Consider the following 24,374-nt stretch of genomic DNA (forward strand, 5'->3'; position numbering starts at 1 on the left):
TGTTATTATCTATACATAATGAATGTTTGGAATTGGAATATAAACTTATATTATATGTTTTACAGAATCAAAAAGTACTAGGATAACAAAGAAATTTGCTTTTTTTAATCAATATGTTCAAGCTACAAAAATTCAAGTTACAGAAGCTTCTATGATTAAAATAGTGGATTCATCTATAACTTAGGTCACATGAGAAGCATGTTACTCAGGTACAATGCAATTCATTTATATAAAGATGGTTCTAGAGTGCTACAATGCTTAACACAACAAATCCTTTAATGGATTTCCCAGTTTCATGCTCATGATAAACTTGCAATTTGATGGGGTCCTTTGTTCCATTTGGTAGATTCTTTTCTACACCTATCAAATATCCGGTACATTTACAAAATTTCCGGTTCGAACCAAAAATTTCAAAAAATCCAGTATTGCCAAAGGGTTAAAGTGGTAAAAGCACCGCCCTTAGGGGGGGTGGCAGGTATAAAAATGGGGGTGACAAGTTAATTTCTCCAATGAAAAGTACGAACAAGAAGTTTGCCGATATTTTGAAGGTAGATCCTGCTACTTTGGGATCTAGTTTCTTAACCACATTCCTATCTATTGCTTAATTTTCTCACCATCTTCAGGAGTATGCATCTTCCTATCTATTGCTTAATTTTCTCATGAAATCTTCTCTCTACAGTTTTTTCAGTTTCATAAATGAAATAGGAGGTCCATGGAACATCTCTAGTTTCCCACCTTAAATAAATAAGTTTTGGCAAAAAAAAATGGATTTTTTTTCTTGCTATTGCAAAATGTCTAGAATTTTAATCCTACTCAAATTTTAAATGTTATATTGTTACTGTCATTCAATTCAAACATCTACCATGATATCAATAATTACTATTGTAATAAGCAATAGAGAATTCTTAACAAGTTAATTTCTTGCCCTTGCCAAAACAAATTGAATCAAATTAAAATACATCAGCTTGAATTTTATTTAACTTGGCATAGAGCCCATCTTTGACCAAAAGCTCTTCATGGTTACCCATCTGCAAAACAAAAATCACATTGTTTATGCATTGTCATTCTGTAAAAAAAAAAAAAAACAAACTGAATGAGTAGTGTCAAAAAAATTTTGCAACATATAATTGCACAACTGTGTCAGGTCTAAACCACAGAAACACATTTTTGGGGCTTAAGTATTATGATAAAATAGTTAAGTTCAACCGGAGATCACCTCAATAATTCGACCATTATCCATAACAACGATTCGGTCAGCAGCTTTTACAGTAGAAAGCCTGTAATGATGGTACTTTCAAGTTTCAATGATACTTTTCTTAATATAAGTAAACTGAAACAAAGAGAGACATTTAAGAATTTACCTATGTGCAATGATAATGATGGTTCTTGATTTATTTTCATTTCTCAATGTATACAACACCTCCTAAAATAAGTACAGAACACATAAACAAGTGCATGTCAAAGTTTTATTTGGATAAGCAAAATACATCGAACACAAAATTGGAAATTATAATTTTGAAAAGTCTGAACCATGGTTTTAAATTGTGGTTGCATTAATTATGGTAAGAGGCAACTAACTATGACTGATGCAATTGCATTTGCAGTTGCAAAGACCCCAAACCGTTATATTGTGGCTGCAATTACGGATGGGGACTACCTATTAAAATTTGGTTAAAATTTGACAGACATACCTTGATATAATGCTCACTTTCAGAATCCAAGGCACTGGTTGGTTCGTCCAGAATCATAATAACTGGGTCTCTGATAATGGACCTCGCAATGGCAATTCGCTGCTTTTGTCCACCACTAAGTGCATTAGGAAGTGAGGAAATAAAGTCATGGGCATAAGCCAGTTTTGCTGCCTTTATAATATCTTCTTCATTTAAGTTCTTAGGGCAACCATACTCTATGTTCGACTTTATGTCCATCTGAAAGATATGCGGTTCCTATTTGGAAAAAAAAAAATCAGAAAATGAATATATTTTTGACCGTACTACCACCCCATGAAAACAAATTCTTGAAACGCCACCCCCCAATTTAAGTCCCAAAATGCCACCCTTTTTGCACTTTTTTAGAATTTTCCAGAGTTGGCAGGGGTGACCGCCGTTTGAAACAGAAGGCATGCATTGGCCTTCATATATATATTTTTTTTCGTTTTTTTGTATTTTTTAGTTTTTTAATATTTTTTAAATATTTGTTATTTTAAATAATTATTAAATAATTATAATTTAATTATTTAAATTATTAAAAAATTAAAAATAAATTTTGTAAATAAAAATTAATTTATTTAATACATAAAATCATTTTATTAATTTTATATTTAATAACAATCCATAAAATTTTCTTATTAATAACAATAACAATATAATTATAATTTAAAATTAAAAAATTATTTTATTAATTTTTATTTAACAATATTACACCATGATAATGCGATGGTTGGTCGTATATGTTGGACGAGGAGGGTTGTGTGAATGGTTGAGTTTGTTCTTGGTTAAATGTGTTGTGACTTGGTGGGTTGGTGAATGTTTGTGGTTGCGTAGGTGGCATTTGGGATGAGGAAGGTTGAGTGCGTGGATCAACAAGCCATTGATTTCTAGAAACGTACATATACGGTAATGATCTTTACCAAGTCATATAGTCGTGAGTTGGCATAGACTGTGAGTCAACCATAGGTCTAATCAGGCAATATCTGGCCACATTTCTCCATTTTTGTTGCTCTGTGCGTTACAATTGAGTATACGGTGTTTTCCATAATTCTTTCATCGTCATCTCATGGTTGAATTTTATCAGGCATTAGGGATAAGCCAATTAAGAGCAGATTAAAAATTCTAGTGTATGTTTAGTGTCCCACAGTTGAATTTTCATCTACCGGATTATTGGCTAATAGTGATTTAACCCAAGAGATTAGAATCATTCGAACTTTTAAAGCTGTACGTGGTGGTCGAAAGCCCAAAAATTCTTCCCACATGTCCAAGTCTACTTCGATAGGACCGGTTACAGTCTTACCATTGACACGTAGACCCAATAACATACTTACATCTTCCAACGTTATGGTACACTCACCAGTTGGAAAATGAAATGTATGTGATTCGGGCCTCCATCTTTCGAGTAAGACCATTATGAAACTTGTGTCTGTATGGATATGTGGTATCCTTGCTACGCTTGCAAAACCGGATCTCTCCAAGTAAGGTAGAATAACAGCAGGAGGATCTAAATTTTTATGGGTCTTTGTTCTAAAATGATCAGGATCAGCCAGCTGTAATAAAATTTATATAAATATAAACATAAATGTAATTTAAATATCAACATAAATATAAATATAAATATAAACATAAATATAAATATTAACATAAATATAAATATAAACATAAACATTAATATAAATATAAATATAAATATATTTAAACAAGTATCACAGCATGTTAGGGTGTTCCCCTATGTTTATCACCAAACCAGAAGAAAGACATTTTATATGGAGAATGAACTAACAAGAGAGTACGAATTTCAAGGAAGGAGATAAGTGATGAGAGTGAGATGATGAAAATGAAGTATGAACTACCTATTTATAGAAGAAATTGGTAGGTTGTTGTGAAGTTATAATATTTAATAGTATGGTTACATATATATTGCAGTTGGTTGGATACATTAATTAAGATTTTTCACCATGGTAAAATTTCTTCAACTTCTCTCAAGTAAAGTGGAGTGTGTGTTTGCTATTGCTGAGTATCACATCAAACACTCTCTTGATTATGATGTTTATAAGTCTGATTTTAAAAGATATATAGTCAAGTGTTCCAACGAGGATTGCACGTTCAGATGTAGAGGTTCTTTGGGGAAAAAAAGTGGTACGTGGATGATTACCAAGGTAAGTGGACCGCACACATGCACTTCGGTTGCAATTACTCGGGACCATCGGAAACTAGACTCAAACATCATCAGTGACGGCATCAAACGTCTCATTCAAGAGAATGCCCTCGTTGAAGGTTAAACACTATTGCTCATATTTTTGAAAAATTCAACTACACGATTTCTTACAAAAAAAAGCATGGATTGCGAAGAACAAGACAATAGCATATACCTATGGTAATTGGGAGACTTCCTACAACGACCTTCCACAATGAATTGGAAGTCTCCCAATTACCATAGATAGATGCTATTGCCTTGTTATTCGAAATCCATGTTTTTTTTTTGTAAGAAATCGTGTAGTTGAATTTCTCACAAATATGAGCAATAATGTGTTTAACCTTCAACAAGGCATCCTCTTGAATGAGACGTTTGATGCTGTCACTGATGATGTTTGAGTCTAATTTCCGATGGTCCCGAGTAATTGCAACCGAAGTGCATGTGTGCAGTCCACTTACCTTGATAATCATCCACGTACCACTTTTTTTTCTCAAAGAACCTCTACATCTGAACGTTCAATCTTCGTTAGAATACTTGACTATATATCTTTTAGAATCAAACTTATAAACATCATAATCAAGAGTGTTTGATGTGATACTAAGCAATAGTAAACACACACTCCACTTTACTTGAGAACAGTTGAAGAAATTTTATCATGGTGTAAAAATCTTAATTAATGCATCCAACAAACTGCAATAAATATGTAACCATACTATTAAATATTATAACTTCACAACAACCTACCAATTTCTTCTATAAATAGGTAGTTCATACTTCATTTTCATCATCTAACTCCCATCACTCTCATCACTTATCTCCTTCCTTGAAATTCATACTCTCTAGTTAGTTCATTCTCCATATAAATTGTCTTTCTTCTAGTTTGGTGATAAACATAGGGGAATACCCGAACATGCTGCGGTACTTGTTTAAATATATTTATGTTTATATTAATGTTTATGTATATATTTATATTTATGTATATATTTATATTTATGTATATATTTATATTTATGTTTATATTTATATTTATGTTTATATTTATATTTATGTTGATATTTAAATTACATTTATGTTTATATTTATATTTATATAAATTTTATTACAGTTTGCTGATCCTGATCATTTTAGAACAAGGACCCATAAAAAATTAGATCCTCATGTTGTTATTCTACCTTACTTGAAGAGATTCGGTTTTGCAAGCATAGCAAGGATACCACATATCCATACAGACACAAGTTTCATAATGGCCTTACTCGAAAGATGGAGGCCCGAATCACATACATTTCATTTTCCAACTCAACTGGTGAGTGTACCATAACGTTGGAAGATGTAAGTATGTTACAGGGTCTAGGTGTCAATGGTAAGGCTGTAACCGTTCTACCGAAATAGACTTGAACATGTGGGAAGAATTTTTGGGCTTTCAACCAACACGTACAGCTTTAAAAAGTCGAATGATTCTAATTTCTTGGCTTAAATCACTATAAGCTAATAATCTGGTAGATGAAAATTCAACTGTGGGACACTTAACATACACTAGAATTTTTAATCTGCTCTTAATTGGCTTATCCCTAATGCCCGATAAAATTCAACCATGAGATGACGATGAAAGAATCATGGAAAACACCATATACTCAATTGTACCACACAGAGCAACAAAAATGGAGAAATGTGGCCAGATATTGTCTGACTGGACCTATGGTTGACCCACAGTCTATGTCAACTCACGACTATATGACTTGGTATAGATCATTACCGTATATGTACGCTTCTGGAAATCAATGGTTTGTTGATCCACGCACTCAACCTTTCTCATCCCAAATGCCACCTACCCAACCACAAACATTCACCAACCCACAACACATTTAACCAAGAACAAACTCAACGATTCGCACAACCCTCCTCGTCTAACATATACGACCAACATTATCATGGTGTAATATTGTTAAATAAAAATTAATAAAATAATTTTTTACTTTTAAATTATAATTATATTGTTATTGCTATTATATTGTTATTAAATATAAATTAATAAGATAATTTTATGTATTATAATTATATTGTTATTAAATATAAAATTAATAAAATAATTTTATTTATTAAATAAATTTATTTTTTAATTTTTTAATAAATTAAATAATTAAATTATAATTATTTAATAATTACTTAAAATAACAAATATTTAAAAAACTAAAAAATCTAAAAAATACAAAAATGAAAAAAAAAAATTATATATATATATATATATATATATATATATATATATATATATATATATATATATATATATATATATATATATATATATATATATATATAGTCCCCTCCGTTTGAAACGGCGGCCCTATGAATGTCAATGCATGCCCTCCATTTCAAACGACGGTCACCCCCTTGCCAACTTTGAAAGATTCTAAAAAAGTGCAAAAAAGGTGGCATTTTGGGACTTAAATTTTGGGGGCTGGCATTTCCAGAATTTTTTTTTCATGGGGGTGGTAGTACGGTCAAAAATCCAATATAGTACAGTATTTATAAAATATTGTTTCAGTAACTTAACCTGCGCAACATATCCAATGTTCTGCCTCAGCCATCTAATGTCCAACTCCTTGAGAGGGAAACCATCAATACATACCTGTGAAAATAATCCTACAGACTTAAGATATTATAACCATGAATAATGATGCATATAAACACACAAGCTCCGAGATAGCAGTGTCGTCTCTTTGCTATTTTACTCATAGCTGAATATAAACATACGAGCTCTTAGATAGTGGTGTCGTCTCTTTGCTATTTTACTCATAGTTGTATCAAGAACAAAAACATTGAATAGCATAATTGTATTATATATCCACTTTTCATTTGTATCACCATCAACCTTTTGGGAGGATTTATCATCTTCACCAAGTTTTATTTTCATTCTGCTTTTCTAATAAGATTAAGGGCCAGTTTGTTTCAGCTTTAAAAAAATTGATTTTTTCTTTGTATTTTTGAAAATAGATTTTCTAAAACTATTTTTTAAAATATTACAAGTTTTTTTATATTCGTTTTTTCTAAAATGAAACACTTAATTTGACATCCTATAACATAAACATACATAATTGAAGACCAAAACTTAGTCAAAATAATAATATTTTCAAAAAGTTATATTTCAAAAATGATTTTTATGAAAATCTATTTGAAATAGCTTCAAAATTAAGTGATTTTTTGAAATTTTGATATCCAAATTTTTTCCCCATAAATAGATGAAATACCTAAAATCACATTTTAAGAATAACTATTCAAACAAAATTTTCATTTGAAGTTTTTATAAAAAGTTTCTTTGTAAAAAATTTTTTCACAAAATTTGGTAACACTATAAAAATCATTTTTAAAAAAAGCCAGAACAAACGGGCCCTAAAACAACAAAACAGATTTTCATTCTGCTTTTCTAATAAGATTAAAACAACAAAACAGTGAACTATGGGCCAAATCACACATAAGTATATAGTATCACACAGGGGCGGAGCTATAGCCCAGCGAGCCCGGGCACAACCCCTCATTTCGTTGTATACTCCCCATTTAATAGTTGGTTTTTTAGTTAACACTAGGGGCAAAATTAGTAATTTTTAGACAAAATTAAGGGCAAAATTAGTAAAAACAGGGTGTAAAATTTTTGGACAAAATTAAGGCAAAATTTTTAGATAAAATTAAGGGTAAAATTAGTATAAACAGAGTGTAAAATTAGTAAAAATAAAGTATAAATTTTTTGCCCGGGCTTCCTAAAATTTCTGGCTCCGCCACTGGTATCACACATAGAGTACATGGATCGAACAAAACTTCAAACTAGTAAAATACGGGACATTCAAGTTCAACCATCTATTTGTGTGAAAACAATGTCATAACTGTGAGCAAGGAGATGTGTCATGTTTAGGCAGTAGTGGACTCTAGGTTGTCAATAACGCACCATAGCACAGCTATAGCAACTTAGCATGACGGCACAGCCCCTCACCGCTACACAATTGACCTGGGAAGCGCTATTGATGGTAGTTGTTGCAGCGGCCGCGAATAATGGTTTCGTAGCGGCGCAATAGCAGTGCATAGCGGTTTGATTGCCACTATTCTCAATTTAGGAAAAAATTCATAAACCCAAATATTTTTAGAAGGGTAAACTGATTTTTCCCACCTTTTTTAGTTAATTTAACACTATATTTTTAGTCTTTCAACTTCGGGATCAATAACTAACCGAGATCATGACTTCAATTTACCAGGATTGAAAGATATAAATAATGTACCTGACCACTACAAGGCTCATACAGGCGAAGTAAAAGGTTGATTAACGTGCTCTTTCCACTGCCACTCAGACCAACCTTGGCAAGGTAGAAATATCGAGTTAGTCTTTGGGAATCACCAACATCAATGGTATTGTAAAATGGACAAATCTTACAATGGCAATGACTTCATTTGCTTTTACAGAGAAGTTTAAGTGTTCTAGAACAGGCATCTGTTCATGATAAATTACACTAAGGGAGAAACTAGATCTAATGCATAAGAGATAAATGATAAAAATAACTTTTCTTCTTAGCTTTCATTAACTTCACCTTACAATATATAGTAGGGTTTCTCAAGGTAATTGGGCCTAAAAGCCACTTAATTTTAAAACATAAAATAAAGACAACAAGCTGAATTGCTAAGGACACCCCCTTATTTAACAATAAAGTCTTTTAACCAAACGGATTGGACCTTCTTTCTATTGAGCCTAAGTTGCTGCTTATCAATACTCAATGGCCCAATGAGAACCTTGTCCTCAAGGTTCATGGAAGAGGAAGTAGTTGGGCCCAAGGAAGGATATTGATGGCCCATGGAGGATACAGAATTAGGGTTACATGTAAGAGGATAAGGGGCGGTAATTTTAGTAGTGGAAGCCATCCTGGATTTGTCTTGGGCAGTCGGAATTGAAGGAAAAAGAGAGGGTAACGTATGGGGCAGATCAAAGAGCCGTTGGCCAGAGTTAGTGGGGGCCACGTGATAATGGGGGGCAGCTGGAGTGGGACGCGTGGAGCGATTTGAGTGGACCGACGGTTTTTGGAAAATGTCACGCGTGGGCTGGTTAGCAGAATCCTTACTTAGATGTACTTGAGGCATATTTAGTTGCTTCCTTAGGACATTAGATAGATCTTTCTCTCTCAAAGACTTTGAAATTGCTCTGTCTTCTCCATCTAAAAGAGCTGAAGGTGGAAGCGCAATATTTCCGCTCTGGGCCGAACGAACAGAAGAAACTCCTTCCTTATCTTGTAAGATGTTTGTAGTCTCTTCACTCTGAGCATGCTCGGTCGTCTTCTCCTTTGATTTGAAACTAACCTGTTGTTGTCTAATATTCTGAACAGGGCTCTGAGACACCGTAGGAGAGTCGTGTCGTGGTGGTGATGAAACAAATCTCAGAGTCAGTGGTGGAGATGAATCTTCGAAGATGGTGCTTGCATGTTGTATGGGAAGCGGCCGGACCTTGGTGGTGATGCCGGGACTGAAGTAAGGCCGAAGCAGGGAGACGTGAACCACGGGATGAGCGCGTGAGGATGATGGGAGATCTAACATGTAAGCGACTTCTCCGACGCATTTGACGATTTGAAAAGGTCCAAAATATCATTGTGATAATTTTTCTGATGTTCTTCTGGTAACAGAAACTTGCCGATACGGTTGGAGCTTAAGTAACACCAAGTCACCAGGCTGAAAGGTAAAATCGACTATGTGTTTGTTAGCTTGTTTTTCCATTGACACTCTGCTCTTCGCTAGATTTTTCTTTAGGATTGTAATGATTGTTTGATGTTGTTTCAGCGACTCCTCAAGTGGATCTAGGGAAGGGTTTTCGGCCAAGTACGCAGGAAGGTTTGGGGGATCACGACCATAAAGAGCACGGAAAGGTGTCATCTAAATCGCATAATGAAATGATGTGTTGTACCAGAACTCCGCGAGATGTAAGAACTTGTACCACCGTCGGGGCTGATCACTCGTAAAGCACCTGAGGTATGTTTCTAATGACCTATTTACAACTTCAGTTTGGCCGTCTGTTTCTGGGTGATAGGTTGTGCTGTATTTCAGTGTTGTTCCCTGACTCTTGAAAAATTCTTTCCAGAAAGCACTCAGGAAGAGGGGATCTCGATCCGAAACAATGGATTTAAGTGTTCCATGTAGTCAAAAGATTTCAACTAAGAAACGAGATGCAAGATCTTTTACGGAGAAATGAGAGGGGAGGGCGATGAAATGGACATACTTAGATAGACGGTCACAGATGACCCAAATCACTGTGTGACCAAAGGAGTTTGGCAGATGCGTAATAAAATCCATGGTAAGCTCCTCCCATACTTGGTTCGGTGTTGGTAGCGGCTGAATAAGCCCCTTTTTCTTTTGAGTAACGTACTTGTTATGTTGGCAGGTGGTGCAGTGTTTCACAAATTGTTTGACATCAACGTGAAGGCCTGGCCAAGAAAAGGAGTTTGCAATTCGTGCTACTGTGGCTTTAACACCCGAATGTCCAGCTGAAGGAGTTATGTGATATTCTTCCAAGATAGAAGAACGGAAACTGTGCGCATCAGGTAAGAAAATTTTCTCTTTGAACAATAACAGGCCATTGTTAATTCTGAACCCTTTCTCTGCTTTGTCCGCTGCTGTGTGTGTTCTTACTAATGTTTGGCCTTCTGGTTCATGTGCATAAAACTGTTGGAGTCTGGTAATGAGATATGGTAAAGGGGACGATAGGGTGAGGAATAACAAAGGTTCAGCACCAAAGTTTCTGCTCAAGGCGCCTGCGACCAAGTTGGTTTTACCAGGTTTGAAAAAAAATTCGAAATTAAACCCTTGTAACTTAGAAGTCCATCTCTGCTGTTCTGGTGTCTGGATTTTCTGTAGTAATAGGTTTCTTAAACTTTTCTGATCTGTGTAAATATGAAACTGTTGACCGATTAAATACTGACGCCATTTCTTAACTGCTTCTGTGACAGCATACATTTCGCGCACATACACAGATGAACCCTGCATCCGAGGACACATTTTCTTGCTGAAATACGCAATAGGGTGACCCTCCTGAGAAAGCACAGCACCGATGGCGACACCAGACGCATCTGTCTCAATTGTAAAAAAAATTGTAAAATTTGGTAAGGCAAGAACCGGCATGTCAGTCATCTTGTGCTTTAACTCTGTAAAGGCTGTATTAGCCTCTATACTCCATGTAAGAACAGAAAATCGTAATAAGTCGGTGAGAGGAGCGGCGAGAGTGGCGTAGTTTTGCACAAAACGTCTATAGAATCCGATGAGGCCTAAGAAACCACGGAGTGTCGTGAGTGAACGCGGTTGAGGCCAATCCAAAATGGCTTTTACTTTTTCTGGGTCTGGTGCCACGCCACCCACTGATATAACATGATCAAGATAATCAATCTACTGCACTGCAAACACACACTTGGAAAGTTTCACAAAAAAAGAGTTTGAGTTTAACAAATTTAACACAACCTGCAAATGATATAAATGATCACTAAAAGTAGAACAGTAAATTAGGATATCGTCAAAGAAAACTAAAACAAATTTCCTTAGGTGGGGTCTGAGTAAGTCGTTCATTGCTGACTGAAATGTGGATGGGGCATTGGTCAAGCCAAAGGGCATGACAAGGAATTCATAATGCCCGTCAAAAGTTCGAAAAGCTGTCTTATGCGTATCTTCCGATGCAACACGGATCTGGTGGTACCCTGAGCGTAAATCTATCTTGGAAAAAATGGTGGCTGAGTGTAATTCGTCTAGTAGTTCATCAATAGTGGGGATTGGGAAACGATCTTTAATTGTCACCGCATTTAAAGCCCGGTAATCAACACAGAAACGCCATGAACCATCTTTTTTTTACTAGTAAGACGGGTGAGGAAAATGGGCTACTGGTGGGGGTAATGATGCCTTCTTGTAACATGTCATGGATTAAGGTTGTCATAGCTTCTTTTTGGGAATGGGGATATAGATAAGGTTTAACATTAATTGGAGGAGTATTGGGTAAAAGGGGAATATGATGGTCATGAGGTCTTGGTGGAGGAAGGCCTTTAGGGGGTTGAAAGATAGATTGGTGACATTGAAGAAGGTTAGCAATATCTAGGTGAAGGGTAGTGGGTAATGTGAATGTGGTGGGGGTTTGTTGGGAAGATTGGTGGGGTTCTAGACAATTGGGCTGCAATATCATTAAATGGAAAGAAGCAATAGAATCTGTATGGATTAGGTGGCGTAATTGGTGGAAAGAAGTATGAGTGGGAAGTGATTTAGGATCTCCTTTTAAAGTAATGGGTGTGGAGTTATGTGTAAAAGTGATGGAAGGAATAGAAAAATCAGCTTGGATAGGGCCCAAAGTTCTCAACCAAGCCATTCCTAAGACCACATCTGCCCCCTCAATTGGGAGCAAATAGAAGGGTAAATTGAATCTTCTTTGCTGTAACATAAGTGGAACATTGTCACAAAGGCCTTGGCACTGCAAATGGGACCCGTTACCAACCATAACGAAAAATTGAGTGATAGGGGTGGGTGTAAGATTGAGATGATGTGCTATTCGTGGTTGCATAATGTTATGAGTGCTGCCTGTATCAACCAATACCATGACTTATAGGCCTTCAATTAACCCCTGAAATTTGAGTGTTTGGGGTGAAAACTGACTCGTGAGGGCCTGAGGGGACAGCTGGAAATAAGTGTCATGTAATTCTGGCTGTGTAGTGGCTTCTTGCTGGTCCTCCATAATATCGTCATCAGCCAATAACAGGAAAAAACCTACTAGTAGAACACTTATGACCCGTGATGAATTTTTTGTCACAATTAAAGCAAAGGCCCTTTGCTCGCCTTTCTTGCAATTGAGCTTGGGTAAGTTTTCGGATGGGAAATGTTTGGGTGGCTGGGTTCTTTTGTGGGGCAATGGTGTTTGAAGAAATCGGTTTGGGAAAGGTGGGGGAAGGCTGTATTGGTTTTGGGTAGTTTGGTGAGAAAGGTTTAGCAAACTTGGGTTTAGCCTCTTTGAGTTTAGATTCAATTAATTTTGCTAGGCCAATTGCTTGCGAAATAGAGGTGGGACGATGGACAACAAGCTCGTTTTGGATCTCTCCTTGTAATCCGGAAATAAAACAATTGAGTATTGCATCGGGGGGAAGACCAACCACTTGATTACCTAAATGCTCAAACTGAGTTTGATACTCCATAACAGTCCCTGTTTGTTTTAATTTAAATAAGGCAGCCTGATGGTTTTCGTATGTTGAAGACCCAAAGCGTAATTCTAATGCTTTAGTAAAGGAATACCAATCAGTCAACAAACGGTTTTGATGCATCCATTTGAACCAACCTAGGGCATCACCTTTCAAATAAAAAGAAATCATGGATAATCGATTTTTGGGTGGTAAATTATAAAAACTAAAATACTGATCCGCTTGGAACAGCCATTCAAGGGGGTTTGATCCATCAAAGAGGGTTAGTTCAAGTTTGGGTGATCGAAAGGTGGGTAAAGGGGGAATTTGTGAGAGTTGTTGGTAAGGGATATGAGTTTGTACGTGAGTTTGCTGTGTAAGAATTAGGGAATAAGGAGAATATGGAGGAAAGGGTGGAGGTGGAGGGGCGGTCGTGAGGTAAGGGTGCTGTTGGGGAATAGTTGTTTGGGTAGTAACAAAGGAATGGGTGGGTGTGTGCGGGAAAGGGGTATGGACATGGGTAGTTAGAGTGGGAACAGAACTTGGGAAACATTAGGGGATGAAGACGCAGAATGAGTGATACCTGACGAGTTTCCGGCAGAATGGGCTGTAGCGGAAAGGCTTTCACGCTGGAGATTTAGTTGCTGCAGTAAGGCTTTGAGAGACTTAAAGCGCTGCGTTTCTATGAGTGACTCGCTGTCCATACGTGAGCGCAGCTGCTGCAGCTCTTCGTGTGTTGAGTGGAAGCGTTCGTCAATCTGTTGCTGAGTTTCGTTCATGGCTGAATCCAAATGGAAACGTGAGGTCTGAACCGCACCAGCAATAGCTTCATCTATAATGTCTTTGGTGGTTGGATTTGATGGTTTTGAGGGAGCCATGGGAAAGGGATGAGTAACAAGGAATGAGAGCACCAATGATAGATTACACTAAGGGAGAAACTAGATCTAATGTTGCATAAGAGATAAATGATAAAAACAACTTTTCTTCTTAGCTTTCATTAACTTCACCTTACAATATATAGTAGGGTTTCTCAAGGTAATTGGGCCTAAAAGCCACTTAATTTTAAAACATAAAATAAAGACAAGAAGCTGAATTGCTAAGGACACCCCCTTATTTAACAATAAAGTCTTTTAACCAAACGGATTGGACCTTCTTTCTGTTGGGCCTAAGTTGCTGCTTATTAGTTCAAAAGTCATGAAAGATGAAATGAGTGCAACATACAGGCATATGTGTTTTAATTCAGTGCAACATACAGGCATATGGGTTTTAACTTTGAGCAGAAATGAGTAACTTAAAAATGTGCTTAGTGAAAAACACTCGATAGAACGAAAATACATACCAAACTCCTTGCAGGATAATGAAATGATACATCAACAAACTGAATATGGCCTATTAGCCTCTGCAACTTAATTCCTGTTAAAAGTGGGAAGCACAATTAAAGCAATATATAATTCGATATCTTATACAAGAGCAAGGAACTCTAATAGTTACTTGCCTTGGACTAAGAATTGGTCACAGGGCAATCGGTTCATCATTTCGAAAATTTGTTCAGATGCTCCGATGGACTGCATTAATGATGATAAACTGTTTGTCACCCTCCAAGTGGCAAAAATCAACCACTCACAGTTTAATACATACTTTGAGAGCAGACATTCCTCCTAAAAGAACTGCAAATATCTGCAAGTTGCAATTTAATAAAAAACAATTAAATAACTACTAACTTCGTCCCTAAATATAAAACCTTCTAGAGAAATTTCTTTATCTATTTTTTGTAAAGATTTTAATTTCATTAGAGAGAAAGAGCAGTAACTTGGGTTCCACCGTTTGCTGAATTTAAGTGAAGCTGAGTTTTAGTAGTTGCTGATTTTTAGGTTGAGAAGAAAGTGGAAGAAGCGAATTTGCAATGAGAGAACAGTAACTTAGGTTCCACCGTTTGCTGAATTTGAGTGAAGAGAGAAATGATATTGACCTGAAGCATCAATATCATATTTTATAATAAAAGGAAATAATCCATGTTAAGAGTCCCACATCGGATAATATATGGCCTAAACATATGCTTATAAGTTGGGGGCAATCCTCACCCTACCAGCCGGTTTTGTAGAGTGAGTTAGGCCCAACCACATTTCTTAACATGGTATGAAGAGCCTCGTTTAAGATCCGGTGGGCCACCTATTATGGTTATTACAATATTGCCCTCATCTTCACTATAACGGTCTATAAAGCGCTACAGAGTTGTTACTTTATGGGAAAGACAAATTATGTATGAATTTACAGTAATGCCCCTCAGAATTACCAAGAGAAATTAAAAAAGTTGAAAAAAAAAAGGAATAATAATAAATACTTGAGGGTATATTAATGTATGAATTTACAGTAATGCCCCTCAGAATTACCAAGAGAAATTAAAAAAGTTGAAAAAAAAGGAATAATAATAAATACTTGAGGGTATATTAGGAAAGAATTATAAATATTGCATTGGAATTGTAAAGTGACTTATAATTTGGGACAAATTTTTTTTGCAAAACGTCTTATAATTTGGGACAGAGGGAGTAAGTCTTAATGTAAGATTGAACCTAACTCAACCTTACAAAAACAACTTCTAATTTGAGTATTACCCTCCACTTATAAACATATTTTCAGGCCTTATATAGTCTGATATGGGAATTTGGTCAAGATTTGGAAGAAGTTTCAAGAGTATTACTTTATCTTTCCAAACTTATCATTTTCAGCTCTGTTTTCAACCACTGCTTCATTCTCAAGTCTATTTTCAGCCACTACTTCATCCCCAGATTCCCGTCCAGATCCATCTTCGACCAATGCCTCATTTTCAAATTCATTTCCAGCCACTTCTCTTCTTGAATTGAGCTCTTGGGAATATGGTCAAGATTTGGAAGAATAAGAGTTTCAAGAGTATATTATCATTATCTTTCCAAACTTATCATTTCCAGGCTCTGTTTTCAACCACTCTTCATTCTCAAGTCTATTTTCAGCCACTACTTCATCCTCAGATTCACGTCCAGATCCATCTTCGACCATGCCTCATTTTCAAATTCATTTCCTGCCATTTCTCTTCTTGAACTGAATTTGAGCTCACTGGAATTTGGTCAAGATTTGGAAGAATAACTAAGACCCCCCTCGCTAGGTTGTGTGAAGTAGGTTTCTCTTTCATGGAATGTAACATCTCGAGACAAATAATTGTTTTGACAGAGGGTGGTAATATTTATATCCTTTTTTAGCAGTAGAGTACCAACAAAAACACATTTTAGAGCTCTAGGATCAAGCTTTCCCCTACATTGACTGTGGATATGAACAAATGAGACACCCAAAGACCCGTGAAACAACATTATTAGTGGTCAAATTTGAATGGAAGGACGGAAGAATGTCCATAGGACTCCTTATTCCAACACTCTAGAAGATAGTCGGTAAATGATCTATGTTGCTGTAAGTATAGATTCTCCCCAAAGATACTTTGGAACATTATTTTAGAACAACAACGCTCCAGATTAATCAAGAAGATGACCATTTTTTCTTTCTACAATTCCATTTTTGTGGTGTTTTCACACAAGAGTCATTCTTTTTCACAAAAAGGAATAATGACATGATTGAATAACTCCTTCCCAATATCATGAAGGATAGAAAAACACTTAGAAAGGGGGGGTTTGAATAAGTGTAGCTTTAAAAACTTGACCGATAAAAATAAATTGCACAGTTATTTTTATCCTGGTTCGTTGTTAACTAAACTACTCCAGTCCACCCCCGCAGAGATGATTTACCTCAACTGAGGATTTAATCCACTAATCGCACGGATTACAATGGTTCTCCACTTAGTCAGCAACTAAGTCTTCCAGAGTCTTCTAATCACACACTGATCACTCCAGGAACAACTGCTTAGATACCCTCTAAGACTTTCTAGAGTATTCTGATCCACACGATCACTCTAGTTACAACCTGCTTAGATAACCTCTAAGACTTCCTAGAGTATTCTGATCCACACGATCACTCTAGTTACTTACAACTTAATGTAATCAATTCTAAGAGTATTACAATTGCTTCTTAAAAGCTATAATCACAAACTGTGATATTTCTCTTAACGTTTAAGCTTAATCTCACTAATATATTACAACAGCAATGTAGTGAGCTTTGATGAAGATGAAGATTCTGAGCTTTGAATAGAACAGTGTTTCAGCAAGTTAATATTCACAGAAATTGTGTTTGTTCGTTAACCTTGCTTCTCATCAGAACTTCATATTTATAGGCGTTGGAGAAGATGACCGTTGAGTGCATTTAATGCTTTGCGTGTTCCGTACAGCATCGCATTTAATGTTATACGCTTTTGTCAACTACCTCGAGCCTTGTTCACGCTGTGTCTACTGACGTTGCCTTTAATAGCTTCTAACGTTCCTTTTGTCAGTCAGCGTAGCCTGCCACTTGTACTTCCTTCTAATCTGATGTTTGTGAATACAACGTTTGAATATCATCAGAGTCAAACAGCTTGGTGCAAAGCATCTTCTGATCTTCTGACCTTGAAGTGCTTCTGAGCGTGATACCATCAGAACTTCAGTGCTTCTGATCTCATGTTCTTCTGATGCTTCCATAGACCCATGTTCTGATTCTGCTTCGACCATCTTCTGATGTCTTGCCAGACCATGTTCTGATGTTGCATGCTGAACCCTTTGAGACAAAGCTTCTGAGTGCTGAATTATGCATACTCTTTATATATTTCCTGAAAAAGAAATTGCAATGGATTAGAGTACCATATTATCTTAAGCAAAATTCATATTATTGTTATCATCAAAACTAAGATAATTGATCAGAACAAATCTTGTTCTAACAATCTCCCCCTTTTTGATGATGACAAAAACATATATAAATGATATGAATTTGCGATCAGAAAGAGCAGTCGGCAAAAGACAAATTACACAGCTATAGCATAAGCATGTGAATATGTCTCCCCCTGAGATTAACAATCTCCCCCTGAGATAAATAATCTCCCCCTGAAATAAATACTCGAAGAACTTTAATAAAAGACTTCCCTGATTATTTCGGTAGAGACGATCACATAAGCTTCTGTCTTCAGAGAATTCATAGCTTCTGACTTCTGCTTCCATTGGACAGCTTCAGAACTTGAATTTCTTTAGATCCCTAGAACACTCATAGCTTCTGATTCCTGCTTCCATTTAGGACAGCTTCAGAACTTGAATTTCTTTGATCATCAGAACATTCACAACTTCTGATTCCTGCTTCCATCTAGGACAGCTTCAGAACTTGAATTTCTTTGATCTTCAGAACATTCACAGCTTCTGATTCCTGCTTCCATCTAGGACAGCTTCAGAACTTGAATTTCTTTGATCTTCAGAACATTCACAGCTTCTGATTTCTGCTTCCATTTAGGACAGCTTCAGAACTTGAGTTTTCTGGATCTTTAGAACATTCACAGCTTCTGATTTCTGCTTCCCTCGGATAGCTTCAGAGCTTTGAGTTTCTACCAACATCACTTCATGCTAGATTTGTATCAGAACATTGTTGAATGTACCAGAGCATCATCAGAGCATCTCTACATCCTGAAATGTTACAGAACAAAAACTAAACGACAAAAGTCAGCATGAACGAGTCAGAACATAAAATGTATATTAGAACACATGATATGTATCAGAGCCATATAGGCTAAAATAATGTATTAGAGCAAATAGAATTTTGTCAGAGCAAATAGACAAATTTTGGATCAAATTCTATTATCAGAAATTCTGATCATTCTTCTTTCTTGCTTCTAATTTCTGAAGCTTGACAGCACTCAGCTTGCTTCAGTTTCCATAAGCTTATTCTTTTTACAGAATAACGCTTCTTATGGTTTTGCTTCTTGTGTTTGCTTTGAAGATTTTCTTCACTTCTTTATACCTGCAAAACACTTAAACCATATAAAACTTGCAGTTCTTGTTAGTGAAAGCAACTGATTAAATCAAATCATTTATCACATATTTCTCCCCCTTTTTGTCATATCATCAAAAACAGAAAAGATTCAGAGACAAACAAAAAGAAACACACGGAGGAAGAAGATGATTTCATTGAAGTTCAAACATCAGGTACAGAAGTACATGAAGATAAGTAAGATCAGATGCACAAAAACAGATGCAACGAAAAGAAAGAAACAACACAGACTCAATCTAAGATGGCCCTAGCCTTGACAGGATCTTGGCCAGCATCTCTTGAACCTCATTGTTGTGTCCATCTTGCCTCACCATGAAAGCTCTAAACTCAGCATTGAGTGAGCTTTGCTCATCCTGTCTCTTCTGAATTTCTTCCAGAGTCCTTGCAAGACGAGAAGATTCATCAGAAGAAGCTTCACCGCTTTCAACCACAGGAATAGCAACTTGATCTGTAGCTTCCATGGATAGATCATTTGCAGGGATTTCCTCAACAGGATCTGATTCAGCAACATGATCTTCAACATCTGCTTCTTGCATAGAAGCATCTCCATATTCTGCAGCAGGAATTTCCGAGTCTCCATTCTCAAGTGCCTGAAGAATGGCAGCTAGATTCCTGGGAGCAGAAGGACCTTCAACTTCTGGTGGGTCAACAACTTCTGGAATGACCAAGCTTGGGTCTTTCTCAGAAGGGTTTTCCCTCAGATAGTTAAAGAGAGTCTTGAAGTCTCCGAGCAGAACAGGATAATCAGGAATAAAGATAACAATATCCCTGCATGGATTTGCTTCCATTTCAGCAGCCAGTCTTAATTGTTCCATCTCATCCAAGAAGGGCTTCTCTTCCAACAGATGTCTTCCTTTGAGACTAGCAAACCAGAAGTCTTCATAATTCCTCAGAATTCCACGAGGCCGTGGGGCAGCAGCTACACAGGCTTCCTGAAGTTCTAAAAACAGAGCATCTGATTCTCTGCGAAAGATCCTCCAGAAGTTCCGCATAGCAACATCATTCAATCCAGAACTTTCAGCAATTCTGAGAGTATCAAAGATACTTCTGAGATTCCTCTTTATTTTTTCAAAAACTACACCAATAGGGTATACAGGGCGGAATTTTATTTGGGTTTTTGAAAAGGCAGGGTTGGAAGTGAAGTACGGATGAGGTTCTCTATCCAACCTATAAGAAGATTCTGCTTCAGTATCAGAATCTAACACTACCACTTCAGCTTTAGGACGAGGCTTGGGAGTGTAGTTGCAATCACGGAGCAGCGACATATTCTGCTTCTGTTGTTGATAGAGCAATAGTTGCTTGCTTCTTGCTATACCAGGAGATCAAATGACTTCCAAGAAATTGGCAACTTCCTGAAGTACTCTTTCTTTCAATTCTGTCTCCAGCATAGTCAGCATCGCAGAATCCTACTAAGTTGTATTCTTTAGATTTTCTGTAAACTAAGCCAACATTAGTAGTACCTTTCAGATACCTTAGAATTCTCTTAACAGCAGTTAAATGAGATTCTCTAGGATCTGATTGGAATCTAGCACACAAACAAACACTGAACAGAATGTCAGGTCTAGAAGCAGTCAAATATAGAAGAGATCCAATCATACCTCTGTATAACTTCTGATCTACCTTCTTACTTACCTCATCCTTACCTAGGATGCATGTTGGATGCATAGGAGTTTTGGCTTCTTTGCAGTCTAGAAGATTAAACTTCTTCAGAAGTTCCTTCACATACTTGGTTTGGTGAACATACGTTCCTTCTGATGTTTGATTTATTTGTATTCCAAGGAAATACTTGAGTTCTCCCATCATACTCATTTCAAACTCAGCCTGCATAGACTCAGCAAACTCCTTTCCAAGTGTAGCATTAGATGTTCCAAAAATAATATCATCTACATATATTTGACAAACTAAAATATCCCTTTTAAAGGTTTTACAAAAGAGAGTAGTGTCCACTTTTCCTCTAGTGAAACCATTATCCAGAAGGAAAGAACTTAAGCGTTCATACCAAGCTCTGGGAGCTTGTTTCAATCCATACAACGATTTCTTTAGTTTAAAAACATGATTAGGAGACATAGAGTCTTCAAAACCAGGAGGTTGATGGACATAAACTTCTTCATCTATATAACCATTTAAGAAGGCACTCTTAACATCCATCTGATAGAGAGTGATGTTATGTTGAGTGGCAAATGAAATTAATAGACGAATAGATTCTAACCTGGCCACTGGTGCAAAGGTTTCTGTATAGTCAATCCCTTCTTGCTGACTGTAACCCTGAGCCACCAGTCTGGCTTTGTTCCTTACCACTTCACCTTTCTCACTGAGCTTGTTCCTGAAGATCCATTTTGTACCGATTATATTGAATCCATCTGGTCTAGGAACAAGATCCCAAACATCATTCCTTGTAAACTGATTCAGTTCTTCTTGCATAGCAATTATCCAGTCTGGATCTTCTAGAGCATGATCAACAGAAGTTGGCTCGATCAAAGATACAAGACCTAATTGACAGTCTGCATTGTTCTTAAGGAATGCTCTTGTTCTGATTGGATCATCCTTCTTTCCAAGAATGACATCTTCTGAATGACCAGAGATGAGTCTGGATGATCTTCTGACAGATGGTTCTTCAGAAATGCTTAGATTCTCCAGAGAAGCTGATACTTGATCTTCAGATTCTTTGCTTCTGAGAAGCTCTGCTTCTGATGCGTTGCTTCTTGGCTCAACAACTTCTGATACATCAATATCACAATCTGCAAAATTATCAAACTGCTTTGGTTTTTCATAACCAAGCTTATCATCAAACCTGATATTGATTAATTCTTCTACAATCAATGTTTCAGTATTGTATACTCTGTAGCCTTTTGAGCGTTCAGAATATCCAAGAAGGAAACATTTTTGTGCTTTGGAATCAAACTTACCAAGATGATCTTTAGTGTTCAGAATAAAGCATACACATCCAAAAGGATGGAAATATGAAATGTTGGGCTTTATATTCTTCCACAATTCATAAGGAGTCTTATTTAGAATAGGTCTGATAGAGATTCTATTCTGAATATAGCATGCAGTGTTTATTGCTTCTGCCCAGAAATGCTTAGCCATATTGGTTTCATTGATCATGGTTTTGGCCATTTCTTGCAGAGTCCTATTCTTTCGTTCTACAACTCCATTTTGCTGTGGAGTTCTAGGACAAGAGAAATCATGGGCAATACCATTTTCTTTGAAGAACTCTTCAAAGAATCTGTTCTCAAATTCACCACCATGATCACTTCTAACCTTTATGATTTTACACTCTTTTTCAGATTGAATCTGAATGCGGAAATCAAAGAACACTGAATGAGACTCATCCTTGTGTTTCAAGAATTTTACCCACGTCCAGCGGCTATAATCATCTACGATGACTAATCCATATTTCTTCCCTCTGACAGATGCTGTTTTGACTGGGCCAAACAGATCAATGTGCAAGAGTTCTAATGGCCTTGAGGTAGAAACAACATTCTTGGACTTGAATGCAGGTTTGGAGAACTTGCCCTTCTGACATGCTTCACAAAGAGCATCTGATTTGAATTTCAGATTAGGGAGTCCTCTGACAAGATCCAGTTTGTTAATCTGAGAAATCTTTTTCAAACTAGCATGACCTAATCTTCTGTGCCAGACCCACTGCTCTTCAGAAACAGACATAAGACAAGTCACCTTCTGACTCATAAGATCTTGCAGATCTGTCTTATAAATGTTGTTCTTCCTCTTGCCTGTAAATAGGATTGAGCCATCCTTCTGATTTACAGCCTTGCAAGACTTTTGATTAAAGATTATATCATAACCATTGTCACTCAATTGACTGATAGATAAGAGGTTATGTGTTAATCCTTCTACAAGAAGTACATTAGAAATGGAAGGAGAGTTACCAGACTTTATAGTTCCAGAGCCAATTATCTTGCCCTTCTGATCTCCTCCAAACTTGACTTCTCCTCCAGACTTAAGCACCAGGTCTTGGAACATAGACCTTCTTCCTGTCATGTGTCGTGAGCATCCAGAGTCCAGGTACCACGACATGTTGTGCTTTGTCCTTTTTGCAGCCAAGGATATCTGCAATAGGAATAATCTTATCCTTAGGTACCCACATTTTCTTGGGTCCTTTCTTGTTAGATTTTCTCAAGTTCTGATTGAACTTGGGTTTAACATTGTAAGCAATAGGAGGAACAGCATGATAATTCTTAATGTGAGTTTCATGATATTTCCTAGGTTGTGTCACATGCTTCTTAGTGTGTGTAATGTGAAAACTTTGAGCATGTGAAGTGTGCCTAATATCATGTGAGTGGCCATACTTGAACTGATCATACAATGGCTTGTATGTGATTTTCATCTTATCAACAGGTTCAAGTTTGTATGGGGTTTCACCCTCAAAACCAATGCCGACTCTTTTGTTTCCAGACACAGCATATATCATAGAAGCTAGCTGACTTCTGCCAATACTTTTAGATAAGAACTTCCTGAAACTTAAATCATATTCTTTCAGAATATGGTTTAGACTAGGAGTGGATTTTTCTGAATTAGAAGGAGATCCAACATTATTGGATAATTTTAAAAGTTTTTCTTTTAATTCAGAATTCTCCAACTCAAGCTTCTTTGTTTCAAATTCAAATAGCTTTTTCAGCTTTTTGTATTTGAGACTAATCTGAGACTTGAATTCCAGAAGTTCTGTTAGACTGGAAACTAACTCATCTCTAGTAAGTTCAGAAAATACCTCTTCAGAATCTGATTCTGATGTAGATTCTGATCCGTCATCTTCTGTCGCCATCAGCGCACAGTTAGCCTGCTCATCTTCAGAGTCTGAATCATCTTCTGACTCATCCCAGGTTGCCATAAGACCTTTCTTCTTATGAAACTTCTTCTTGGGATTTTCCTTCTGAAGTTTTGGACATTCATTCTTGAAGTGTCCAGGTTCATTGCATTCATAGCACATGACCTTCTTCTTGTCAAATCTTCTGTCATCAGAAGATTCTCCACGTTCAAATTTCTTTGAACTTCTGACGCCTCTGAACTTCCTTTGCTTGTTCTTCCAGAGTTGATTTAGCCTTCTGGAGATCAAGGACAGTTCATCTTCTTCTTCGGATTCTGATTCTTCAGGATCTTCTTCTCTAGCCTGAAAAGCGTTAGTGCATTTCTTGATATTGGATTTTAATGCAATAGACTTACCTTTCTTTTGAGGCTCGTTTGCATCCAGTTCAATTTCATGACTCCTCAGGGCACTGATCAGCTCTTCCAAAGAGACTTCATTTAGATTCTTCGCAATCTTAAATGCAGTCACCATAGGACCCCATCTTCTGGGTAAGCTTCTGATGATCTTCTTTACGTGATCAGCCTTGGTGTATCCCTTGTCAAGAACTCTCAATCCAGTAG

General features: G+C 36.7%; 1 protein-coding gene across 1 annotated transcript; it reads right to left on the reverse strand.

Moving 5' to 3' along the window:
- Window positions 1–694: 694 nt before the first annotated feature.
- On the reverse strand, window positions 695–14,472 carry LOC131629527 (ABC transporter B family member 26, chloroplastic-like). Its single transcript, XM_058900310.1, has 8 exons — window positions 14,407–14,472; window positions 8,324–8,380; window positions 8,172–8,246; window positions 6,458–6,532; window positions 1,692–1,946; window positions 1,362–1,423; window positions 1,217–1,277; window positions 695–1,028 (listed from the first exon to the last, which is right to left on the reverse strand). Exons 2-8 carry the CDS (start codon window positions 8,378–8,380, stop codon window positions 951–953), a joined length of 663 nt encoding a protein of 220 aa, XP_058756293.1. The 5' UTR covers window positions 14,407–14,472; the 3' UTR covers window positions 695–950.
- Between the last annotated feature and the right edge of the window lie 9,902 nt (window positions 14,473–24,374).

Source organism: Vicia villosa, unplaced genomic scaffold (assembly GCF_029867415.1).
Source record: "Vicia villosa cultivar HV-30 ecotype Madison, WI unplaced genomic scaffold, Vvil1.0 ctg.000577F_1_1, whole genome shotgun sequence".
Lineage (NCBI taxonomy): Eukaryota > Viridiplantae > Streptophyta > Magnoliopsida > Fabales > Fabaceae > Vicia > Vicia villosa.